The sequence below is a fragment of the Eptesicus fuscus genome, chromosome 5 (assembly GCF_027574615.1).
Source record: "Eptesicus fuscus isolate TK198812 chromosome 5, DD_ASM_mEF_20220401, whole genome shotgun sequence".
NCBI classification, from domain to species: Eukaryota; Metazoa; Chordata; class Mammalia; order Chiroptera; family Vespertilionidae; genus Eptesicus; species Eptesicus fuscus.
The window spans coordinates 106,773,458-106,799,880 of NC_072477.1; the positions used below are offsets into that span (position 1 = coordinate 106,773,458).

General features: G+C 45.7%; 1 protein-coding gene across 2 annotated transcripts in view; it reads left to right on the plus strand.

Moving 5' to 3' along the window:
- Positions 1–26,423, plus strand: part of SCAMP2 (secretory carrier membrane protein 2) — a 31,806-nt gene that overhangs the window by 1,820 nt on the left and 3,563 nt on the right. Inside the window, exons 2-7 of one of the 2 annotated variants that reach the window (XM_028133420.2) lie at positions 10,765–10,833; positions 11,742–11,843; positions 13,664–13,781; positions 14,466–14,594; positions 15,247–15,406; positions 17,095–17,196. In XM_028133420.2, the coding sequence (XP_027989221.1) occupies positions 10,765–10,833; positions 11,742–11,843; positions 13,664–13,781; positions 14,466–14,594; positions 15,247–15,406; positions 17,095–17,196 (680 nt within the window). The remainder of the gene's footprint in view (positions 1–10,764; positions 10,834–11,741; positions 11,844–13,663; positions 13,782–14,465; positions 14,595–15,246; positions 15,407–17,094; positions 17,197–26,423) is intronic. The other variant, XM_008157058.3, reaches the window with a different exon arrangement.

Consider the following 26,423-nt stretch of genomic DNA (forward strand, 5'->3'; position numbering starts at 1 on the left):
TCATGCAGGAGGCAACCAATTGAAGTGTTTCTAATCACATCGATGTTTCTTTCTGTCTTTCCTTCTCTCTCCTACTCGCCCTAAAAAAATCAATGGAAAAATATCCTCAGTGAGGATTAACAAAAAAAGGAAGAAAAAGAATATTTGCATTTTATTTGCCAGTGTCTTCTGGTAACTGTTTTTGCTTTAATTACAAAACTGCTGAATAATACTGGAGTTTGAGTTTTCATAAGGATCCAGTAGGCTTTTGGTTTGTGTGCTGTGTAATCATTTGCTTTTTTTTTTTTGTCCTGTCAGAAACAAAATGTCTGTTGCTGTCTGACAGAGGTGGTCAGCTTGTCCCCACTGCTAGTAGTGGCAAGCTAGTTGGCCTGAGTTCAGCTTTGTATTAGTACTAGCTGGAAAGTATTAAACTACATCTTCAGCCCCAGAAATGATTGTGCAAACTGTGTTAGAAGAAACGTCTGCATTCAAGCAAGACAATCTGTCCATCAGGCAGTCCCAGAATGTGGCAGGACAGGAAACAGCTGTGGGCCTGTGAATAGCAGCATCTGGTTGGGGAATCCTTTGAAGGAAGAAGAGAGTTGGGTGGCTATGACTCTTCTCCATACTCTGGGCTGGTTTTCCCCCTTGGTGCACAGTTGTGTGGGGAGAAGGAGCTGTGGAAGGGAGGCCCCAAGCTCCTCCTCCTGAGCTGCTCTCCCTCTCTCTGTACCGGCAGCATCTGGTTCCACGACTGCCAGGGCCGGGACAGCGGAGGGCGCAGCCTTTGGGTGACAGGGCGTGAGCCCAGCTTCATTTACCCATGGTGTTGGCCCAGAACTCCGGAGTGATAGAGTCCTTTTTTCTATCACTTGATGGTGGGTTGTGAAAATATATTTAGCATTCAGAGTCCATGGTGGACTATTAAAGCTGGGAATATCCTCAGAAGTCTGTTTTAACCCCTTCAGTTTAGAGATGAGAAAACCAAGAACCCAGTGAGGATGGGACATGCCTGAGTCACTGGCTAATTTGCAGCAGGAAGGAGCCCAGACCTGGATCTGATTCCCAGAAGGATCTGATTCCCAGAACAGTGCTGTTTTAAAGGTTTTTAAAGCTCAGATATTGTCTTAACCTGCTCTGGGGTTATTTAGGCCAGCCAAGAAAAAACTGTTATGTCATCACCACCGCCACCATTCTTAAAATGAGAGTACTGCCCGGCTGGTGTGGCTCAGTGGTTGAGCACTGACCCGTGAACCAAGAGTTCCCTGGTTCGATTCCCTGTCATGTGCCCTGCCCGGGTTTCGGGCCCAATCGCCAATAGGGGGCATGCAAAAGGCAGCCAATTGCTGTTTCTCATCGATGTTTCTATCTCTCTATCCCTCTCCCTTCCTCTCTAAAATCAATAAAAAAACATTTTACAAAATGAGAGTGCTGATAGGGGTGAAAGTAACAAATTAGCATTAGCAAGGCTATTTTTTTCCTCCAGTGTGTGGGGCTGGAATAATTGCCTTATGCTTTTTAAGACAGTACTTTTTAAAAAAATATTTTTAAATAGATTTCAGAGAAGAAGGGAGAGGGAGAAAGAGATAGAAACATCAATGATGAGAGAGAATCATTGATCAGCCATCTCCTGCACGCCCTGCATCGAGCTGGCAACCCAGGAATTGAACTGTGACCTCTTGGTTCATAGGTTGATGCTCAACCATGCCAGCTGGGCAAGATAGTACTTTTAAAGTAGTGTATGTTCTGAGTAATAAGTTTTTGGGAATCACTACATATTCCTATTTTTCTTGAAGATTGATAAGGCTTGTTAATTTGTTAAAGGCTCTGAGAAATCCTCAACTATGACCCAACATTTCTCGAAGTTATTAAACCATTGAATCCTTTTTCTGCTAACTTTTGTAATATCTCATGAAACTTCCAGTTCTCCTTTAAGTTGACTTTCTTACCCATGTTCATATATATATATATATATATATATATATATATATATTTTATTTTTTTAATTGATTTCAGAGAGGAATGGAGAGGGAGGGAGAAATAGAAACATCAATGATGATGAGAGAGAATCATTGTTCGGCTGCCTCCTGCACATCCCCTACTGAAGATCAAGATCACAACCTGGGCATGTGCCCTGACTGGGAATCAAATTGTGACCTCCTGGTTCATAGGTCGAACCACTGAGCCATGCTGGCCAGACCTTACCCATGTTCTTTATCCACCCCCTACTCCGATCCCTGCCCCACACTGTGGGCGTGGCCTTTTATGACTTCCTTGTGCACGGTATAGTTATAATTGGAATTATTAGAAAACTTCCTGTAAAGAAAGAGCCATGAAAGGAAAGTTGTCACAAGAGTGCAGCTGAGGGTTTACTAAACTTGTGGGAGGAAGCAGGAAACTGCAAGCCAAGTGTTGCTGATTTCACAACCTCCAGTGGCACTCGGTAACCCCTCTATTAACGATGGTGCATCTGCCTTGTACTCTCTGGAGATGCGGGTCCTGCTTTGGACTGTTTCCAGTGTATCTGCTCCTAAAAGTTTCTCAGTCTTGTCATGGTGATGAGGAGGTAAAGGGATAAACAGGTAGGCAGTGCACTGTTCATTTGATTTTTCAGCAGGCCACTGACAAGCAGGTCACCCAGGCACACCACAGCGTTGCTTTCCTCCTTGGTGTTTCGGCCAGGCTACCTGGTGGCCCACATTGATCTGAAGGAGGGGAGTGGACCAGCTGGTGGCACTGAACAGAGAAAGCCTTTAGGTCTCCATGAGTTTCCAAATCACACAATTTATCACTTTCGCATGTTGCCTCTTTGCAGTTAAAAGATAATCTCAGTGGTGTGGCTGCTTCCTGAGGATTTAAAACAGTTCTCTCCCGTGGGAAGAAAAAGTGGTGACAGAAATGTGATTTGTGTGTAAACAAAGTTACACGAGGTTCTTGGCAGACACGGATGGTTTTGCTGCTTTCCCGAGGGTAGGCTCCAGCTTGACTCTGACTGGGAATTCTCAAAACCACCAAATGGACATGGTAGGACTTTCCTGTGGGACAGGAGAATTACCTCAGAACTTTATCTTATACATTTAGAAGTGTCCTGGAGTTCTGTCCTTGACTTTTTTCTCACTGTATACTTCTGTAATTTCTTCCATCTGCATGGCTTCAGAATAGCATTCACATAACAACAATCCCAGATCTAGTACTTTATCTAGCTCTCACTTAACTCCTGAGCTTCAAACCAGTATTCAGCTCTCACCTGGACATTTCCAACCATTCCAACCAGTTATATTGCATATGTATCTCCATTTTGACCCAGTATCTTCTCAGATCTTCTTCCTGCTCCCCCACATCCACGCCTGAAAAACCTGTTCCTTTTGTCCTGTGATCACTCACCATGCTCAGTGGTCACCCAAGCTGGCAGCTCACCTCCTTCCTTTCCCTTCCCTGCCTCCTCCTCTCCTGCTCTGAGTAATGCCATATCCCTACAATCCAGAGAGTGCCCAACCCTGTGGCATCTACCTGAAAAGGGTCTCCGGGGCCTCTCCCTCTTCTCTAGTCCCCAGCTGTCATCCTTTAGTTCAGTCCCCACTGTCACCCATGTGAACTCTTGTGTCCCAGCCAGTCTTCCCGGCACCCTCCCTCCAGCATTGCAGTCCCCACGGCTGGCAGAGGCAATCCTGGCGATCCCTGCTCAGTCTCTAGTTTTCCTCTATTGCCCATGGGGCAAGTCCAACTCCTGCGGTCTGGCCCTCCCCCTTCTTCAGGTGGGTTCCCTGGTGCTCCTGGCTGTTCTCTGTACACACCCCACTCCACAGTCCTCAGAACCTTCTCCTGTTCCCTGAACGCATGCAAGCTGTTTTTAAAGGTGCCAAGTCCCTGCAAATGCTATTTTTGCCTTGTCCTTTAGTGCTTGCTAAATTTCATTTCTCAACTGAGCTGCCACCTCAGTAGAGCCTTTTTTATTTCTTTTAAACGGTAGTTTAGCCTGACTGACATGGCTCAGTGGTTGAGCGTCGACCTGTAAACCAGGAGATCACGGTTATTCTCAGTCGGCACATGACCGGGTTATGGCTCTATCCCCAGTGTGGGGCGTGCAGGAGGCAGCCGATCAATGATTCTCTCTCATCATTGATGTTTCTTTCTCTCTCCCTCTCCCTTTCTCTCTGAAATCAATAAAAATAAAAATAAAAAAGAATATTGATTTTTAGAGAGAGAGTAAGGGAGAGGAAAAGAAAAACATCAATGTGAGAGCACAATATAGATAGGCTGCCTCCTGCACACCCGGTACTGCATGTAATCAAACCGGCACAGTGACACCCAACCAACTGAGCCACATGCTCCAGGGGGCCAGGGGCCAGGCCAGTAAAGCCTTTCTTGACTCTTGCAGATAGCTTAGTCTGCCCTTCTCTGTGATTCCCTTGCATCTGCCCTCACCTTGTTACCGCACTGACTATGTGCTATCTCTGCCCTGGCCTGTTTTGTGCTCTGTACTGTTTGCTTCTTTTTTTTTTTTTTTTTAATGTGAGGGACGGCATGCACATCATATATATATATATTGATTTTTTTTTACAGAGAGGAAGGGAGAGGGATAGAGAGTTAGAAACATCGATGAGAGAGAAACATCAATCAGTTGCCTCCTGCACACCCCCTACTGGGGATGTGCCCGCAACCAAGGTACATGCCCTTGACTGGAGTCAAACCCGGGACCCTTCAGTCCACAGGCCGATGTTCTATCCACTGAGCCAAACCGGGTAGGGCACTATTTGCTTCTTGAAGGCAAGAACCAATGTTTTTCCTTGGTGTCCTCACCCTGTGCTTGGTGTGGAATGGTTTGTACTGTAGCAACAGACAGAGGTGAAGGCAATGATGAGTGGCACAGTTTGACTGAGAATGGACTGTGCTCAGAGAGTGCTGTGCCAGGTCATGGGGCCTCCAAGTCAGGCCTGGCGGCTCAGACTCACTGTCTGTGGCAGGGAGGTAGGCCCAGGATCACTCAGGCTCTTTTTAAAAATATGTGTTTCCCTAAAATAAAAATAATAATCACATTATGGAAAATAAAATTAAGGCATCCATATTTCTATCAGTCTTTTGCAACTATTGTTATTTTGATGTTTTCCTGCCAGTCTGTTTTCATGAGTACTTTGGACAAAATGTATTGCTGTATTGCTCCCTATGTTCATAGCTTTAATTAAAAAAAAAATATATATATATATATATATATATATATATATATATATTTTTTTTTAATTTGAGAAGGAGAGAGAGAAACATTTATCGGCTGCCTCCTGCACGCTCCCTACTGGAAATTGAATCTGCAACCCGGGCATGAGCCCTGACCAGGAGCCACATGACCTGTTGGTGTATGGGACGACATTCAACCTACTGAGCCACACTGGCTAGGGCCACTGCTGTAATTTTTAATGGCTGCTTAGGCCATTAAGGGAATGGGTACCAAAACATGCTTGTGTTTAGTTTATTATTATTATTATTATTATTATTATTATTATTTAAATATATTTTTATTGATTTCAGAGAGGAAGGAAGAGGGAGAGAGAGATAGAAACATCCATGATGAGAGAGAATCATGGATCGGTTGCCTCCTGCAAGTCCCCCATTGGGGATCGAGCCCACAACCTGGGCATGTGCCCTTGACCGGAATCGAACCTGGGACCTTTCAGTTCGCAGGCCGATGCTCTATCCACTGAGCCAAACTGGCTAGGGCATGCTTGTGTTTACTGTCATTAGATATTTAAGTTGTTTTCTGATTTTTTCTACTATTGTAAATACTGGTGCAATAAATGTTTTTGCAGATACAGATTTTTATGTGTTTTTGTCATATTTCCTTAGGATAAATTCTTAGGTTCTTGGTCAAAGTACCAAGATTAACTGTGGCTCTTGGTACACTTGGGACCCAGCCAGCCTGTCTGGGAGTGGTTGCTTTTCTTGTTCTGTGACAGCCTCTAAAGCAAATAGGACTTCGCAGAGCTTCTACAGTATTGGAGACCCCATGCCTCCCAGAGAGAATGGTGGAGTGTTTTTTAGCCCATAAGGTATTTAATGTTTCTTTGGAGCTAGAACTAAACCCCACATTGGGGTTTATTGGGTAGAGTGTAAGATGGGAAAACAGGGAAAGTTCCAGAGAGCTAGCTCCCAGCAGGACGCGTGAGCCACGAGGGAAGACATTGCCAAACCACTGAACACCAGTGTGTGTTTCAGGGCCCCTCCTGGAAGAGCTGCAGCCGAACTCTGCCTCTTTCTCTTGGGTCCCTCACACCCTGATGACATGGAAGTGTTCCCCTGCCCCAGAGCGGTGGTGAGCCTTACTCACTGGGCCTTTGCTCACCTTTTTCCCTGTCTCTTGGAACCCTGCCTTCCTCAAAGCCCTGCCTAGACCTTTCTTCTCCTCCCTTCCTGTCTTCATTCTGCCCTGGGTTCTTGTGCACGTCTCAGCTACCAGATCGTGGACTCCAGAAGGCAAGAGCTATGCCTTGTTCATCTTAGTGTGTACTTAATGTTAACTGAATGAAAATAACTGAGTTCAGGAGCATTTTATTTGTTATAAATTAAGTAAAAGGCATTAGTCAGTCCAGGGCCTTTGGCACTGAGGGAGTTTTAGGTTACTTCTTTGTAGGTGAAACTTAGCTCTCACTATCCTCTTACTTATTTGTTTGTTTGTTTATTTTTTAAATATATTTTTATTGATTTCAGAGAAGAAGGGAGAGGGAGAGAGATATAGAAACATCAATGATAAGAAAGAAACATTGATCGGCTGCCTCCTGCATGCCCCCCACTGGGGACCGAGCCCCCATGTCCCCCACTGGGGACCGAGCCCACAACCTGAGCATGTGCCCTTGACCAGAATCAAACCTGGGACCCGGACCCTTTAGTCCGCAGGCCGACGCTCTATGCGCTGAGCCAAACCAGCTAGGGCTCACTATCCTTTTAAATAACTACTTGACCCACTTATGAATTAGTTAATGCTCCGTGAGTGGAAAAGAAGATTGCTGTTGTTGACTTCTTATTTGTGACTCAGAGTAAAAGCTGAGGATCCTCATTCAGGCCAGTCAGTGTGGTTCTTAGTCACAAGACTCTGTGCATGTGTCCTACAAAGGAAGTTTCCCAAGAAGGACTTCTCTGAGGCCTGGGAGTAAAGAAATGAGCAGAAGCAGTTATCCCGGTCACTCACAGTGCCCCTGTCAGTGTCCTTCCAGAGTGGGGTTCATTCCACCACACATTGATGGAGCACCTTCCATTTGTCCGGCGCTATACCAGGCTTTGGGGGTGCATCACTAAACAAGGTAGAACTGGGTCTTTCCCTCCCAGGTTTACCACTTTTGCCTTCGGAGACAGCCAGCCTTGGATTCAGAGGCAGGTTCAGCACTACTCTGAAACCTTGGTCGAGCTGCTTCCCCTGAGTGGAGGCTTTCTCCAGCTGCCAACGATACACACTCCTCCCTCACAGGGTGGTCTGAGGTGGAATGAGGAGGAGAGGGTGTCGCTTTTCTTAGCCAGGGATCCTTAGCTGAGCCACAGGACACAGAAATTGATTGACTGTTTTCTCCATTCTCTCAAGGATGGAATATAACCAGGATGGTTCACGATGCACAGGAGAGAAGTCGAGTCATTGCAGACAGTGGATGCCTTAGGGTAGTGGGGCTTAATTCTCTTGAGGAACCAGGTTGAAAGAAGCTAGTAGAACCTTCTTTTTGGATGGCTTGACACAGTGGCCAGTTCTGGGGTGGCTAGAATTTCACAGTAGCAGCCTGGTGTGGTAAGCCTGGCACAGAGTAGACACTCAGTAAATGTCAGCTCCCTTCCTCAGTCCCTCCTCCTCCCTACCTCTGTCCCCAGGCCTCAGCTTCTCTTGAAGCCACCCACAACTTTCAGAGGAGCCCAGAGCTCCTCAGATGGGAGTATCCTTGTCTCCCAGGGTGTCCCATTCCAGGCTCCTCTTCCCAGGCTGCTGGGATGCAGGTGCTCCTCCTCGGTGCCCTAGCATCTGGGCAGCGCCTCCTAGAGAGAGCAGAGGGCCTACAACATGCAGCACTTGTTCTCTGACATTACTTGAGCTTCTGCTCTACACAGACCCTTCACCAAGCACTAGGAAGCCAGAGTATGAACTAGACACCTGGCTGCAGAATTTATAGCCTGTTAATGGAGACAGGATTTGTTTATGGTGAACTATTGTCTTTTTCCATATAGCAAAATTAGGGGGTTCCATGGGGCCTATTTAATGTTAAGATAGTGTTTAAAAATCCAACCTATGGCCCTAACTGGTTTGGCTCAGTGGATAGAGCATCGGCCTGCAGACTGAAGGGTCCCAGGTTCGATTCCGGTCAAGGGCATGTACCTTGGTTGTGGGCACATCCCCAGGAGGGAGTGTGCAGGAGGCAGCTGATCGATGTTTCTCTCTCATCGATGTTTCTAGCTCTCTATCCCTCTCTCTTCCTCTCTGTATGAAATAAATAAAATATATTTAAATAAATAAATAAATCCAATCTATGGAGGCTTCCTGGTGGAGGTGAGGCTGGGCTGGAAAGACAGGAGCATCTGGATGAGGAGTGAGGGATGGGGGTGAGGTGTGCAGACAGGGGAGCCTAGGTGAGGCCTGTACAGGGTCCTTGACAGAGTCCAGCGGCAGTCTGCTTACTCTTCACAGCTGTTTCTCCCCAACCCAGGCATGGTGTTGAGCTGGACCCGAGCTCCATACCTATGTGTATGGAGAAGGGGGAGTGTGTAGGAGCTCTGCTGGTGAGGGGCAGGATGAAGACAGACTGGCCTCAAGTCAGCAGAAAGGCTGCTTGGGTGAAGACGGTGGCTGGGAGCCTGTGCAGGGCCTAGGCCCGAAGGGCTGGCCTTGGCAGAGATCAGATGGCAAAGGGAAGATTAAAAGGTTAGGATAAGCTGTGTTCTGAGGATCTTTTTGTATTTTTTTTTAAAAGAATCGAGAAAAAAATTACCAAAAACATTTCTCTGGCTTTTTATCTGAGCCCTTTATATCTCTTTACTAGGTGTACCGGTTAATAATGGTGGATTTTGTAATCAAAGAAAACAATAATTTCAAGAGAAACACCAAAAGTGCTTTATTAAAAGTAATGTCCATCGCTAGCTACACATTTCCCCCACCTTTCAGGTAATTTGTGGATACTGTCCCAATAGAACTTTTCTTGTTTTGAGGCAAACCATTCAGAGACCCAATTTTCCACTTCTTTGTACGTTTTGAAGTGCTGCTCAGAAAGTGCGTGTGCCATTGATCAGAACAAGTGGTAATCTGAAGGAGCAAGGTCTGGTGAATACGGTGGATGGGTTAATACTTCCCAGGCAAGATCTTTTATCATGTCTTTAACTGGTTTTGAAGTGTGTGATGGTGCGTCATCATGAAGCAAAATTACTTTGCTGTGTCTTCTGGCACATTCTGGTAGTTTCACGATCAAAGCGTAGTTCAAATTGATTATTTGTTGTCGGTAGTGATCAGTATTAATGGTTTCACCTGGTTTTAGAAGCTCATAATACACCACACCTTCCTGATCCCACCAAACGCAGAGCATTGTCTTCTTTCTGAAGCGATTTGGCCTTGCAGTCGATGTTGATGGTTGACCTGGATCAGCCCATGATTCTGTGCATTTGGGATTCTCAAAATAAATCCACTTTTCATCGCCAGTCACAATTCGATGCAAAAAGGACTTACTTTCGTGCCATTGAAGCAACATTTTGCTGATGACTTTTCGGTTTTCCATTTGTCTTTCGTTCAGTTGATGTGGCACCCATTTTCCTTCCTTTAAAATCTTTCCCATTGCTTGTAAATGATCAGAAATTGTTTGCTGAGCAACGTTTAATCTTTCTGCAAGTTGTTTTTGAGTTTGGCACGCATCTTCATCCAATAATGCTTGTAATTGTTGGTCTTCAAACTTTTTCGGTTGACCTGGACATTCTTTGTTTTTCACATCGAAATCATCACTTTTAAAGCATTTAAACCAGCGTTCACAAGTATCTTGAGATGGACCAATGTTCACCATAAGCTCCCCGAAGTATATGATAACTTTTTCTTCAAAATAAAGTAATGAATTAAAATTTCCCACAAATGTCTTTTTTTGGGGCACGAAATTTGACATTTTTAAGCGTAAAAATATCTGATGTTAACACCTTCAGCAAATTTGATATATGAAGTTTTGAAGCTTGTTGTCAATACATCAAAATAGCATACATATCAAATCGCATATATATCGACATATGTGTAACTCCATCTATTGGACAAAATCCGCATTATTGACTGGTACACCTAAGCATGCTTGACTTAATCAGTCAGCACTGGCACCTGGCAGCATGCTTTTGTTCTAAGACCTGGAGCTGTCCTTTAAAAATAAGAGGAATAAAACATTACAGAAAAGTTATAAAGTGAAAATCTCCACCCATACCACCTCTTCACCCCCACCCCCACCATAAAACCCTCCTCCCTGGAGGGAAATACTAGGAACCGTTATGAATCTGTGAAGGGCACTAACAAGAACACATTTCGTATTGACTCCCAGGCCTCAGGGTGTAAAGCTTGCTTTATATCTTCTGGAAAGTCATCTGGGCTGAACCCCTCCTTTTCCAGAAAGAGGAAAGAGATTGCAGCTCCATGTGGCAGGGGCCGGGCACAGGAGTCTGCAGAAGAGGCTGTTCAGAGCACTAGGAAGGGCCATCAGCGGCCTCACTTAGCCGGCCCCCTGGGATTGCCTGCTGGCCCCGAGATGGTTATGTCCCTTCTCCTTCTCCTCAGCATCTAATGGCTCTTTTTTACCTCCTCAGGATCCCTCTGTGACCCAGCTGACCAGTGCTCCACAAGGTGGCCTGGCTGAGTTCAACCCCTTCTCAGAGGTTGGTGAGCATGTCCTCTTTAGCAGTCCCTGGGTCCTCTGGGTGGCGCTGGGCCCTCTGGGGCAAGGAGCCTTGGCAAGACTGAGTGTTCTGAGAATCTGCAAGTTCTCAAAGGGACAGTCTTTTTGTGTTGTTGTTTTAAATATGTTTTATTTATTTTAGAGAGAGAGGAAGGGAGAGGGAGAGAGATGGAAACATCAATGATGAGAAAGAAACATTTGATTGGCTGCCTCCTGTGCACTCCCTACTGGGGATTGAGTCTGAAACCCGGGCATGTGCCCTGACCGGGAATCTAACCGTGACATCCTGGTTCATGGGTTAATGATGCTCAACCCCTGAGCCACAGAGGCCGGGCTCAAAGGGACAGTCTTTTTTTTTTTTTTTTTTTTTAATATATCTTTATTGATTTCAGAGAGGAAGGGAGAGGGAGAGAGCAATAGAAACATCCATGATGAGAGAGAATCATTGATCAGCTGCCTCCTGCACACCACCTATGAGGGATCGAGCCTGCAACCCAGGCATGTGCCCTTGACCGGAATCAAACCTGTGACTCTTCAGTCTGCAGGCTGACACTCTATCCGCTGAGCCAAACCGCTAGGGCTCAAAGGGACAGTCTTAACATGAACTTGAGGGGTGGGGGTAAGATGAGGAAGCCACCAGTTCTCCTCTTAGGGTCCATGATCTGGGCTCCTCCTGAAGAAGGCAGGGCAGGCAGTTCCAGGAGCTCTGGACCCAAAAAGGCCAGGTTAGGCATCACACTGCTCAGAGCCTGAGGCTTGTTGGCTGAAAAGCTACAGAGGGAGTACTCCTCATAGGCAGGGGCATATCACCCTCCCTGTTGTGGGTTTGCCTCCCACATGGCCAACTAATGGCGTCCCACTCACCTCACTCCTTTAATCTGTCCCAAGCAGACAAATGCAGCAACAACGGTTCCTGTCACCCAGCCCCCTGGGCCCTCGCAGCCAGCAGTTCTCCAGCCCTCAGTGGAACCAACCCAGCCAACCCCCCAGGTACTGTTGACAAAGATCCCTTTGCCTCTCCTTTCCAGAAAGGGAAGCACCCAGACTAGTAGCTGACTCCTGATATCGGGGTGGGCAGGGGTCTTATTCTCTGGCTTCCCTTCAAGGGCCCTCTTAATAATCTCTTTAGAGTTTGTCACTTGCATGTGGAGGGTCTGCTCACATAAACCCTCACCCCCCACCTCACTGTCAGCACCAAAAAATAAGCCCTACTCACTAGGCTGGGCTTCTGGGTGTCTTCAGACAGAGCATTGCCGCTCATGCCATTCCAGATCCACCTGAGGCCTTTTTTTACTCAGGGCCCAAAAAACATCTTTTTTTCCTAACCTTATTTATTCCTGCCTTCCTTCTTCTTTTTCTTGGTCCCTTCACCAAATACCATGAATCTTGTCTGCTTGGTACCCAACGCTCCGTCCCTTGCCTCATTGTTTACCCCATGCTCCTCACTGCCCCTGGTGAGCAGTGGAGTTGTATGTTGCAGCTCCTCCTTAGACAGGCCAGCAAGTTCCTGCCTACCAGTTTCCTGGCAGTGAGCGAGCTCTCAGAGAGGCAGATGCTACTAGGAGGAGATAGTATTCTCAGAGACAGCTACATGCGAAAGCTCCCAAAGGTAGGCAACGTATAGGTGAGCGTGAGTGAGGGCAGGGTGCCTGGACTCCAGTGGGCCCCAGGCTGCTCCTGTCATTTGGCCAGACTTACTCTGAAAGTGCTGTCCCTGCATGGAATCCTGGAATCCTGGGATCCTGGGCCCCACCCACGGCCCTAGAATCCTGTGAGGCAAGGCTTAGAGGCAGAGGAGCCTTTCTTGTTCAGCTGGGTGGGGGGTCCTGGGTCCAGCTCACCTGAAGTCACAGACTTGGGGAAATAGGCTAAGACCCTCACCGTCAATTCTGGTCCTGCTTCTACCTCTAGTGCCTGAAATTTACCTCCTGAAGGTAGCCTTAGCTCTTTGGAGAACTCATTTCGGAGAGATAGAGAACACACATGTACACATATGCCTGGCTTATCATCCTGTGAGATGACCAGTTTGGTATTTGCTCCCTAAAAGGGACTGTAGACTTCTGGAGGAACTGGGCTCTGGGCTGGAACTCTGGACCCAGCTCTGCTCGGCCTCACGCAGAGTCCTCTGGCTGCTTCCCTCCGAGGCGTTGCTCTGCCTGGAGAGGGGTGAAGCTTGGACTGTACATCATCAAAGCCAGGCGGAGCAGGGCCAACCCAAAGGGCAGTCCTGGGATGTAGCCAGTAACAGGTCCGGTGGACCTCGGAGCAGTTCCTGGGAATGGAGCAGGTGCAGGTGCTTGAATATACATCCCTCTGGTTCCAGGTGCACAGAGTGTGGCCTCACATGCTTCCCCATCCCACTCACTAGCAGGTTTGCACTGTTTCCCTTCACACACACACCCTCCAGGCTTTCCAAGTGAGGCTTAGGTCTCTGGGTTTCTGACTACAAGACAGTCTGTTGTGATGCCTTCTGCCCTTTGCTATCACCCCAAAGGTCAATATAATGAACTTGGCCTGGACTACAGTATGGAGGATGGTTCTCCTATCTCAAGTTTCAGAATGAAGGGGAGAGGAGAACCCTGGTAATGGGAAAGGGGCCACAGAGGTGTTTTAAGAGCAGTAGGGGACAGGTCCCTTGGCCTCTCGTTGGTGGTCTCAGGTGCCCACGACATTGGAGGGGGCGGGACTACCCTTGGAACTCCCAGCTAGCTCTCCCTGCATGGGGCATGGGCCCTGTGACTTCCTGTCAGGCCAACACTGTTCCTCTGTCTCTTGTGTTTGGTTGCCTTCCACTTCCCTTTTCGCTCCAGGCTGTGGCCTCTGCAGCCCAGGCAAGCCTACTCCGGCAGCAGGAAGAACTGGACAGGAAAGCTGCCGAGCTAGAACGAAAGGAACGGGAGTTGCAGAACACTGTGGCCAACTTACACGGTAAGGGAGGCCACACTAGGTCCTGGGTTCCCGTCCTGGTGCAGGAGAGTTCCCTCGGCCTGCTTGTTCCTGGGGCAGCCTCAGCTCTTTGCTGAGCTCCTGGTCATCTTAGAATGGTGTTGGTCCTGGGGAGAGCAGTAAGTGGGAGTCAGGAAACCTGTAGTGTAACCTTAATGGGTGTAAATTATTTCTGCATTCCTTTCCAGCTGTAAAATTATTTGATAAGAGTGGGGGCATTGGCCCCACGATTCCTTGGTTATAGGCTGTTCAAAAAAATAATCACTTAGGCCAGTGGTCGGCAAACCGTGGCTCGCGAGCCACATGCAGCTCTTTGGCCCCTTGAGTGTGTCTCTTCCACAAAATACCACGTGCGGGCGCGCACGTACAGTGCGATTGAAACTTCGTGGCCCATGCGCAGAAGTCGGTTTTCGGCTCTCAGAAGAAATTTCAGTCGTTGTTCTGTTGGTATTTGGCTCTGCTGACTAATGAGTTTGCCGACCACTGACTTAGGCTGTTTAGCTCTGTGTTTCCCAGTACATTTGGGGTCCATTATCTTGCACTGAGAGTGTGGGTGTTTATGTCCCATCATCCTTTTCCCTTCCCACTTTATATCCATGAATACCCTGAACCCCGCTTGTTGATGCCCCTTTGGGGGTCCTCATCTCATCATCTCCTTCTACACAGTGAGAGAGAACAATTGGCCGCCTTTGCCCTTGTGGTGCCCTGTCAAGCCCTGCTTCTATCAGGACTTCTCCACAGAGATCCCTGCTGACTACCAGCGAATATGCAAGATGCTCTACTATCTCTGGATGTGTGAGTCCAGCTCCTGTGCTTCTGCGCTTAGGGCTGAATGGTCTGTGTCTTGAGAGCCTTGTCTGTGCTCTGGCTGCTCCTCCCTGGCAGACTCCAGCCTTTCTCACACTGGTTGGGCTGGGTGGGGATCTTTGCCCACATAGTTGGCCCTCTGAAGACTGCTTCCTGTCATAGGAACCTCCCCTCAAGGGCGAGTCCAGACCATGAATCAAGTAGGGTGAGACTAGCTTGAGACTTCGAGTTGGAGCTCATTGCACTAAAAGGTTCTCCTTAGGTGGAGGCTTCCCCTCCCCACAGACGCCTGGGCTCCTAGGAGTGAGGATAAAAGACTCCCGGTTGCTAACCTGTGGACCACCCAGGGCCAGGGAAAAGAGTTGCTTAGAGAAGGATTCCATTCCCCAAGGACTCCATTCCCCTTAGATACCTGGGCTCTCCCATCACCTCTTAGGAGCTTGGTTTGGTCCTGGTTTTGAGGTCCCAGAAAAGCAAGGACGGGAGCTAGCCCTGCTTGGGTACAGATCGAGGTCCTTTACTTTCGCTGCAGCTGCCCTGACAGCATGGACCTCGTCTCCTCTCTAGGGATAGTTTGCCACATCCGGGAGCCCTCAGCCACCTGGCACCAGCCCACGTCTGTCTCCCCCCTCTCCCACAGTGCATTCAGTGACTCTGTTTCTGAACCTGCTTGCCTGCCTGGCCTGGTTCTTAGTCGACAGCAGCAAGGGAGTAGACTTCGGCCTCTCAATCCTGTGGTTTGTGATCTTCACCCCCTGTGCCTTCCTTTGTTGGTACCGACCCATCTATAAGGCCTTCAGGTGAGTGGGGCTGGAACAAGGGGGGCGTATATGGCTGGCATCCCAGGTAGCAAGCCAAGGCCATGAGCCCTGGGATCCCATTCCAGTCAGAGCAGAATAGATAATGGGAAGTTCACTTCCCATTCCCACCCACAGCCAGCGTTGGCAGGGACCAGGGGCCATCTGGACCAGGAAAGGAGACCCGGAGCGGGGAGCAGGAGCCGTACTTGCCCTTCCACTGCACCGTCTGTTTGGTGCGGGAGGGTTTCAGTGCCTGGGAGAAGGCAGGAGCTTCCTCAGCTCCCTTCCAAGGTTCTAGGGCCGCGATTTTCAACCGGTGTGCTGCAAGAATTTAAAAGCATGCGGTACCTGACTATTTAGTCATGGCACTGACCTCTTTTCCCTTAGATTGTCAAATTAAAACATGGCGGCAGCAAACACAGTAGCTGTCAGTGTGACTGAATCAAAAGTATACCTATTTTTTGTCAGATTGGCAAAAGATATATTTTTGTTGTGCCACAGAATTTTAGTAGTTTATGTGTGCCATGAGATGAAAAAGGTTGAAAATTGTTGCTCTAGGGCAGTGGCCGGCAAACCGCGGCTCGCGAGCCACATGCAGCTCTTTGGCCCCTGGAGTGTGGCTCTTCCACAAAATACCACGTGCGGGCGCGCACGTACAGTATGATTGAAACTTCGTGGCCCATGCGCAGAAGTCGGTTTTCGGCTCTCAAAAGAAATTTCAGTCGTTGTACTGTTGATATTTGGCTCTGTTGACTAATGAGTTTGCCGACCACTGCTCTAGGGTATTCTATGATAGGGTCAGACTCTAAGATACGCTTTTAATAGCTTATTCCTCCATGCTTACTTATGCCCCTCCCCCTACTTTCCTAGTAACTATGGAGCATCGCTGAATGCCAATATTTGACCAGCTGATCTAGACTAGATTCTGTGGACTTTAATGGATCCACTTTACAGACCCTTAGGGCTTTTGGAATTGTGCCTCAGAGCTGATGCTTTTCAGGGCTGGGATGCACTCAGCAGGGAGGACTTGAACCCTCACTGTATTCTAGCCCTCAAGGACAGGAAATGGAGGTGCTCAAAACACCAGTTTTATCTAGTGTCTTCTACTTCCCAAATACCTTTTCTGCCACTCAGGCCTACAGTTTTATTATTAGAGGTTTATACCTTTGGCTTAGATTTTCTTCCCTGTTATGAAATGCAGATAAGTACTCCAGGAGATGGACTGTTACACTCTTTATATTGTCCTTTGGGTAAGCAACTTTACTAGCTCTTTGAGGAAGGGATCCAGCACTGTCCCCTTAAATTGGAAGGCAGTGAAAGGCAAGCCCTTTCTGATTATAGTTTGTGGGTCTTTGTAGACCAGGCGTCCTCAAACTACAGCCCGCGGGCCACATGCAGGTGTTTTTGCCGTTTTATTTTTTTACTTCAAAATAAGATATGTGCAGTGTGCATAGGAATTTGTTCATAGTTTTTTTTAAACTATAGTCCGGCCCTCCAACGGTCTGAGGGACAGTGAACTGGCCCCCCGTTTAAAAAGTTTGAGGACCCCTGTTGTAGACAGTGCTCTGTGTACTCTCCCATTCTGCCTCATGGCTTCTAGTGAGGAGGAATGTCAGACCATGTGAGGACTGTTGTGGAATGAGTCCCAAGCCCTTTTGTGACTTCTGGTTTCCCCCTTCTCTCCACAGGTCTGACAACTCTTTCAGCTTCTTCGTGTTCTTCTTTGTATTTTTTTGTCAAATAGGGATCTATGTCATCCAGTTGGTCGGCATCCCTAGCCTGGGAGACAGGTGAGACCCGGGGCATTCCAGAGGGAACTATGCTTTGGAGGCTCAGCTCAGCCTCTCTCGCCCTGTTTGCCAGCCTCGGAGGGCCCTCTTCCACCACAGCAGGAAGAGTGGTAACGGGGCCAGCGTGTATCTGTCTTCAAGCCCCCTCTCCAGTTCTTTACCAGTAGCCACTCACTGTCTTCCTTGTTCACCACTTTCTGGGGTGTTGTGGGTGAACATGGCTTGAATCCTTAGGCTACCTGGCTGTGTCCTACATGGGATTACAGCCTCTTTTTCTCTTGTCACACCCTCCTAGAAGCTGGTGGTACTGCCACAGGTTCCACACATGCCCTTAGGTTTGGGCACCTGCTGACGGATGCCCTGGTCTTTGTAGACTCTGAGCTGTGACTTTCCTGGAGGCCCTGTAACCTCAGGAGATGGAGCCCTAGCCTTTCCTGGGTGCCTCCTCTGGCTGCTCCCGGGGAGCAGACAGCTGGCTTGAGTTTCCTGGGTGCTGCAGTCCTCCACTCAGTATTAGTTTCAGAAAGAAAAGCCGATGGTTGATGTTTTCCTTTCTGCCTCAGTGCACAGGGAACATTACAGAAAGGTCAGGCCGGCACTTGGCTAAAAGCCTGAGCCTGGAAGGGCTGCACTATTTTGGTCCCATCTCTCCAGTGGAGCTGGCAAGTACAGAGCAGTAGGGAGGGCCTGAATCACCTTGAACTCAGAGCCAAGTGCACACTGCCTTCCCGCCACCCCTCTTCCTTCTCACCATGTTTATAACCTATCCCCTTTTGTCTTTATATGGTGACCCAATTACATTACTCATTCCCCTAAGTGAGATCCTGGTAGAAAGGCTATGATTAATAACAGCTGTTTGCACCCAGTCAGGGATGACTGTAACCTTCACTGCTCTGCCTAGGACAGTGGTCAGCGAACCGCGGCTCGCGAGCCACATGCGGCTCTTTGGCCCCTGGAGTGTGGCTCTTCCACAAAATACCACGTGTGGGCACGCACATATAGTGCGATTGAAACTTCGAGGCCCATGCGCAGAAGTCGGTTTTCGGCTCTCAAAAGAAATTTCAGTCGTTGTACTGTTGGTATTTGGCTCTGTTGACTAGAGTTTGCCGACCACTGGCCTAGGCCTAGCTGGATGAGTTCTGCAGCCTCCAGCCTCCCAATACCTTTCTCATCTCACCTCCTAACACTCTGTTTTGATTGTAAAATACACATAACATAAAATACACCATTTTATGTACCACTTAAACCATTTTAAAAGATACCTCTGTTTTCTTCTAAGTTTTATAGTTTGAGTTATTATTAGGTCATTGATCCATTTTGAATTAATTTTTGAAGTAAGGAGTCCAACTTAATTGTTTTCCATGTGGATATCCAGTTGTCCCAGCACCAGGTTTTAATGAGTTCTTTTTAAAAAATCTTCATTATTAAAAGTATTGCATCCACCCCCTCCAGCCTACCCCCAACCCCCCACCCCAAGCCCTTATTGTCTGCAACTATGGGTTACACTTATATGCATACAAGGTTGATTACCTCCCACCCACACACGCTTCCCCGCCTTCCCTCTGAGATTCCCCACTCTGTTCCATGCTTCCATGTCTCTGGATCCATTCTGTTCATTAGTTTATTTTGTTAAGTAGATTCCATATATCATGTGATACTTGTCTTTCTCTGACTGACTTATTTCACTTAGCATGATATTCTCCAGGTCCTTCCATTGCTGTCTCAAAGGGTAAGAGATTATTTTTTTTTTTTTTTTTTTTACAGCTGCATAGTATTCCATGGTATAAATTTACCACAGCTTTTTTATCCACTCATCCACTAATGGGCACTTGGGCTGTTGCCAGATCTTAGCTATTCTTTCTGATTGGTGTTTCGGGTTTCTTAGGACATATTCCTAGAAGTGGGATCACTGGGTCATATGGCATTTCCATATGAGGAAACGCCATACTGTTTTCCATAGTGGCTGCACCAGTCTGCATTCCCACCCGCAGTGTACTAGGGTTTCCTTTTCTCCACATACTCACCAGCACTTGTCATTTGTTGATTTGTTGATGACAGCCATTCTGACAGGTGTAAGGTGATACCTCATTGTCATTTTAATTTACATCTCTCTGATGACCTTTGAGGATTTTTTATAGGACTTTTGGCCATCTGTATATCCACTTTGGAGAAGTGTTTAGATCCTTTGCCCATTTTTTAATTGGATCACTGTCTTCCTTTTGTTAAGTTGTAGGAGTTCCTTATATATTTTGGATATTAACCCTTTATCAGATGTATAATTGCCAAATATGTTTTCCCATACAATGGGCCTCTTTTCGTTTTGTTGATGGTTTATTTTTTTTTTAATTGATTTCAGAGAGGAAGGGAGAGAGAGAGAGAAAAAAAAACACATCAATAATGAGAGAGAGTCATTGATCAGCTGCCTCCTGCATGTCTCCTACTGGGGATCAAGCTGCAACCAGGGCATGTGCCCTTGAGTGGACTTGAACCTGGGACCCTTCAGTCTGCAGGCTGATGCTGTATTCTAAGCCAAACTAGCTAGGGCTATTGGTGGTTTCTTTTGCTGTGCAGAAGCTTTTTATTTTGATGTAGTGCCATTTGTTTATTTTTTCCTTAATTTCCTTTGCCGTAGGAGACATATCCATAAACATATTGCTATGAGAGATGTCTGAGATTTTGGTGCCTATGGTTTCTTCTAGGACTTTTATGGTTTCATGTCTTACTTTTAAGTCTTTTTACCCATTTTGAGTTTTTATTCTTGTATATGGTATAAGTTGGTGGTCTAGTTTCATTTTTTTTGCATATACCTACCCAATTTTCCCCGACATTACTTACTGAAGAGACTGTCTTGACTCCATTGTATGCTCTTGCTTCCTTTGTCAAGTATTAATTGAGTGTAATGGCTTGGGTTGATTTCTGGAGTCTTTGTTCTGTTCCATTGATCTATATGCCTCTTCTTGTGCCAGTACCAGGCTGTTGTGATTAGGGTGGCATTGTAGTGTAACTTGATATCTGGTATTGTGATTCCTCCAACTTTTTCTTCTTTCTCAAGATTGCTGCAGCTATTCGGAGTCTTTTGGTTCCATATAAATTTTTGGAGTATTTGTTCTACAACTGTGAGATATGCTGTTGGTATTTTAATAGGGATTGCATTGAATCTGCAGATTGCCTTGGGTAGTATGGACATTTAAATGATGTTAATTCTACCAGTCCACGAACATGGAATATTCTTTCACTTGTTTATATCTTCTTCTATCTTTTTTTTTTTAATGTCCTATAGTTTTCTGAGAACAGGTCTTTTGCCTCCTTGGTTAAGTTTATTCCTAAGTATCTTAATTCTTTTGTTGCAATTGTAAATGGGAGTGTTTGCTTAGTTTCTCTTGCTGAGAATTTATTATTATTATTATTATTTTTAATGAATCTTTATTGTTCAGATTACAATTGTTTCTCCTTTTTCCCCACATATCTCCCCCCCACCCAGTTCCCACCCCCCTCTGCCCCTACCTCCCCCCCGCTGTCCTTATCCATAGGTGTATGATTTTTGTCCAGTCTCTTCCCATACTCTCCACACAGACACCCCTTTCCCCCTGAGAATTATCAATCCACTCCCATTCTATGCCTCTGATTCTATTAAGTTCACCAGTTTATTCTGTTCCTCAGATTTTTAATTCACTTGACTTTTAGATTCACTTGTTGATAGATATGTATTTGTTGTTCATAATTTTTATCTTTCTTCTTCTTTTTCCTCTTTTTAAAGAATACCTTTCAGCATTTCATATAATACTGGTTTGGTGGTGATGAACTCCTTTAGCTTTTTCTTATCTGTGAAGCTCTTTATCTGCCCTTCAATTCTGAATAATAACTTTGCTGGGTAGAGTAGTTTTGGTTGTAGGTTCCTGCTATTCATCACTTTGAATATTTCTTGCCACTCCCATCTGGCCTGCATGGTTTCTGTTGAGAAATTAGCTGATAATCGTATGGGAGCTCCCTTGTAGGTAACGAACTGTTTTTCTCTTGCTGCTTGTAAGATTCTCTTTGTCTTTTGCTCTTGGCATTTTAATTATGATGTGTCTTGGTGTGGTCCTCTTTGGATTCCTTTTGTTTGGGGTTCTGTGCGCTTCCTGGACTTGTAAGTCTATTTCTTTCATCAGGTGGGGGAAGTTTTCGTTCATTATTTCTTCAAATAGGTTTTCAGCATCTTGCTCTCTCTCTTCTTCTGGTACCCCCATAATTCTGATGTTGGTTCGCTTGAAGTTGTCCCAGAGGCTTCTTACACTATCTTCAACTTTCTGAATTCTCTTCTCTTCATGCTTCTCTGGAGGAGTGTCCTTGGCCTCTTTGTATTCCAAATCTTTGAGTTGATTCTTGCAATCCTCTAGTCTGCTTTTGGGTCTCTGTATAATATTTTTTATCTCAGTCAGTGTATGTTTAATTTCTAGTTGGTCCTTTTTCATATCCTCGAGGGTCTCATTGAATTTATCGGCCTTTTCCATGAAATTCTTGAAAAACCTTATAACTGTGGTTTTGAACTCTATGTCCAGTCGCTTGTTCTCCTCCATTTCTTTGGTTTGTGATCTGTTTCCTTGCCTTCTCATATTCTCTGCTTCCCTGAGTTGGTAGGGTAGCTTTGTGTACTAGGTGTCCTATTGGTTCAACGTGTCAGCCTCCCAGTTACCTGAGGTGGACACTCTTGGTGTACCCTTGTGTACTGTGTGTCCCCCAGCAGGAGCTACAGCAAGAACTAGTTTTCTCCTCCTTTGCTTGGGCGGTTTTGGAGCAGTCTGACTGGAGCTGCAGTTAATTTGGTTGAGCTGCCACAGAACAGGCCATTTATATGCAAAAGCCGCTGTGTGGAGCCTGGGCGGGTTTGTAGAATGTGCGGGGCGGGGTCTCAGGGCGGGGCGGGGTCTCAGGGCGTCACTAGGCTGGGGCATGGCCAACGGCGATGGCTGGCGTCAGCCGTCTCCGCCTTTCCCGTTTCCAAGTCCCTGCGCCCCGCGCTCCAGCGCAGTAAACAATGATTGCTGGGCGCACCACCGCAAAAAAGTCACTCTCACTTTCCGACCCGATGGCCGAGAGTCCAGCCTCTCCCCGTAGGTGTCTGGGTCCCCCGAGTGTCCCCAGAAACTGGATTTCACAGTGATCGGGAGCTTGTCTCCCTGCGGGTTGAAGAAAAATCGCGCACCCAGCCGCCCGCTGCCAGCCCGACTCGCGTGCCTCCGTACCTCAGCTCCCCAGCGTTTGTGCTCCTTTCTCTTCCTAGTTGTAAATCTTCCACTCAGCCAGCTTTCCCGTGGTTCTGGGTGGTAGACGCTCTGTCCCTTAGTTGTACCCTCGAAATTGTTGTGTGAGGCAGCAGATTAGCTGCTTAACTATGCCGCCATCTTGGTTCCTCCTCTGACATTCGAGAATTTATTATTGATGTATAAAAAAGCCATCAATTTTTGGGTGTTGATTTTGTATCCTGCTACATTGCCAAATTCATTTATTAAATTTAGTAGTGTTTTTGTGGAGTCTTTAGGATTTTCTATGTACAATATCATGTCATCTGTGAATAATGGGAGTTTTACTTCCTCCTTTCCAATTTGGATACCTTTTATTTCTTCTTCTTGTCTGATTGCTGTGGCTAAGACTTCCAGTACTATCCTATATAATAAAAGGCTAATAAGCAAATCTACCAAATGGGGGAATGACTGGTCGCTATGACGTGCACTGACCACCAGGGGGCAGACGCTTAACACAGGAGCTGCCCCCTGGTGGTCAGTGCATTTCCACAGGGGGAGCACCGCTCAGCCAGAAGCCGGGCTCACCAGCATGAGCACAGCAGCGGTGGCGAGAGAAGCAGCACTAAGGAGCAGTGAGCCCGGCTTCTGGCTGAGCGGCATTCCCGGCAGGTGGACATCCACCGAGGGGTCCCAGACTGTGAGAGGGCGCAGGCTGGGCCGAGGGACACCACCCCACCCCTCTAGTGTTGAATAAGAGTGGTGAAAGCAGACATCCCTGTCTTGTTCCTCTTAGGGGAAATGGTTTTAGTTTTTGCCCATTGAGTATGATGTTCACTGTAGGTTTGTCATATTAGGCCTTTATCATGTTGAGCTATGCTTCCTCTACTTCCACGTTGCTGAGAGTTTTTATCAAAAAATGGGTGTTGGATTTTGTTGAATGCCTTTTCTGAGTCTATTGATATGATCATGTGATTTTTGTCTTTCAATTTGTTTATGTGATGTATCACGTTTATTGGTTTGCTAATATTGTACCAGCCTTGCATCCTTGGAATAAATCCCACTTGGTCATGGTGTATGATCTTTTTAATATATTGCTGGATGCAATTTGCTAATATTTTGTTGAGGATTTTAGCATTTATGTTCATCAGGGATATTGGCCTATAATTTTCTTTCTTTGTAGTGTCTTTATCCAGTTTTGGAATTAGGGTAATGCTGGCCTCATAAAAAGAGCTTGGAAGTGTTCCTTCCTCTTGGATTTTTTGGAATAGCTTGAGGAGTATAGGTATTAGTTCTTTGAATGTTTGGTAAAATTCCCCTGTGAAGCCATCCGGACCTGGGTTTTTGTTTGCTGGGAGTTTTTTAAGTTACTGCTTCTATTTCAGTTGTTATTGGCCTATTCAGGTTTTCTGATTTTCCTGATTCAGTTTTGGGAGATGGTATTTTTTTAAGGAATTTTTCCATTTCATCCACATTGTCCAGCTTGATGGCATAGTTTTTTGAGTGGTTATGCTATGTCTGGATGTGGGCCTGTTTGGGTTCATAGTTTTTTCTTACAATCCTTTGTATTTCTGTGGTGTCAGTGGTTACTTCTCTACTTTTGTTTATGATTTTATTTATTTGGGTCCAGTCTCTTTGTTTCTTGATGAGTCTGATTAACGGTTCATCAATTCTGTTTATCCTTTCAAAGAACCAGCCTTTGGTTACATTGATTTTTTTATATTGTTTTTTTTAAGTCTCTGTGTCATTTATTTCTACTCTAATCTTTATTATTTCCTTCCTCCTACTTACTCTGGGTTTTTCTTGTTGTTCTCTGTCTAGTTCTTTAAGTTGTAGGATTAAATAGTTTATTATTAATTTTTACTGTTTTTTTGATGTAGGCTTTTAGTGCTATGAACTTCCCTTTCTGGACTGGTTTTGCTGTCCCAGAGATTTTGGGTTGTTATGTGATCACTTTCATTTGTTTCCAGGAAGTTTTTTATTTCTTTCTTGATCTTGTTGGTAACCCATTCATTGTTTAATAACATGCTATTTAGCCTCCATGTGTTTGAATGTTTTGGGTGTTTTTACTGTAATTGGTTTCTAATTTCATTCCACTGTGATCTGAAAAGATGCTTGAAATGATTTCAATCTTCTTGAACTTGTAGAGACTTGTTTTGTGTCCTAACATGTGGTCTATATTGGTGAATGATCCATGTGCACTTGAGAAGAATGTATAGTCTGCAGCTTTGAGGTGAAATGTTCTATAAATGTCAATTAACTCCATCTGATACAGTGTAACCTTTAGAATCACTATTTCCTTGTTAATTTTTTGTCTGGAAAATCTATCCAGTGAAGTCAGCGGGGTGTTAAAGTCCCCTACTATGACTGTATTGTTGTCAATTTCTCCCTTAAAGTCCTCTAGAAGTTTTTTTATATATTAGGTGCTCCTATATTGGGTACATATATGTTTCCCAGGGTTATATCCTCTTGTTGGATTGATCCCTTTAGTATTATGTAGTGACCTTTGTTGTCTGTTGTGATGGCCTTCATTTTTAAGTCTATTTTGTCATATGAGTATTGCTACACAGCTCTTTTTTTTCTTTTCCATTTGCATGGAAAAGTTTTTTTCATCCCTTCACTCTCATCCTTTTGTTCTGAGGTGGGTCTCTTGTAGACAGCATATAGTTGGGTCATGTTTTTGTATCCATTCAGCTACCCTGTGTCTTTTGATTGGAGCATTTAATCCATTTACATTTAAGATTATTGATAGGTATTTCTTTATTGCCATTTTAATTCTGTATGGCTAAGTTTCTCTATTTTTCTTTTTATTACAGCAATCCCTTTAGCATTTCTTGTAATGCTGGCTTGGTGGTGATGAACTCCTTTAGCCTTTTTTTTGTCTGGGAAGCTCTTTATGTGATCGTCTATTTTGAATGATAGCCTTGCTGGATATAGTAATCTTGGTTTCAGATCCTTGCTTTCCATTACCTTAAGTATTTAATGCCATTCCCTTTTGGACTGTAGAGTTTCTGATGAGAAATCAGGAGTCAGCCTTATGGAAGCTCCTTTGTAAGTAATAGTTTGCTTTTCTCTTGCTGTCTTTAAGATTCTCTCTTTGTCTTTAATTTTTGGCATTTTAATTATGATATGTCTGGGTGTGGGCCTGTTTGGGTTCTTTTTAATTTTGACTCTCTGTGCCTCCTGAACTCATGTGACTTTTCCCTTTACCAGGTTAGGGAAGTTTTCTGCACTTATTTCTTCAAACACATTCTCTATCCCTTATTCCCTTTCTGCCTCCTCTGGCACACCTGCTATTTGAATATTGTTAGGTTTAATGTTGTTCCACATCTCCTTTAAGCTGTCCTCTTGTTCTTTTAATTGTTTTTTTCTTTTTGGTTCTCTGGTTGAGTGATTTTTTCAACCCTGTCTTCTAATTCACTGATTCGATCATCAGCTTTCCCTAATCTGCTGTGTATTCCTTCCAATGTGTTTTTTTAAAGTTTTACAAGATTTTTTTAGAAGTGAAATTTTTTTTTCAAGAAAAACTATTTTAAATATAAAAATTTTAAACATAAAAGCCAATGTGGGGAGAAATCAAGATGGCGGCATAGGTAAACACCTAAACTGCTGCCTCGCACAACAGTTTCAAAACTACAACTAAAAGACAAAACAAACATCATCGAGAACCACAGGAAGACTGGCTGAGTGGAAATTCTACAACTAGAAGGAAAGAGAAAAGCACACCGAGACTCAGAGGAGCTGCAGAAGGCAGAGGTACGGAGGCGCATGCGCGGAGAGGGCTGGCAACTGAGTACGCTGCTGGCTTTCTCAATCGAGAGGGAAACAAAAGCTCCCGACTGCTCTGAACTCCAGTTCCAGGCGAGACTCTGGGGACCCAGACTCATTCGGGGAGAAACTGGACTGTCGGGCAGTGGGTGAAACTCAAGGGCGGCTTTCTCTCAGAGGTGCTTGCAGTGATTACCGCGGGACACTGAGACCCAGGGGCCTCTTAGGGCAGGGCTG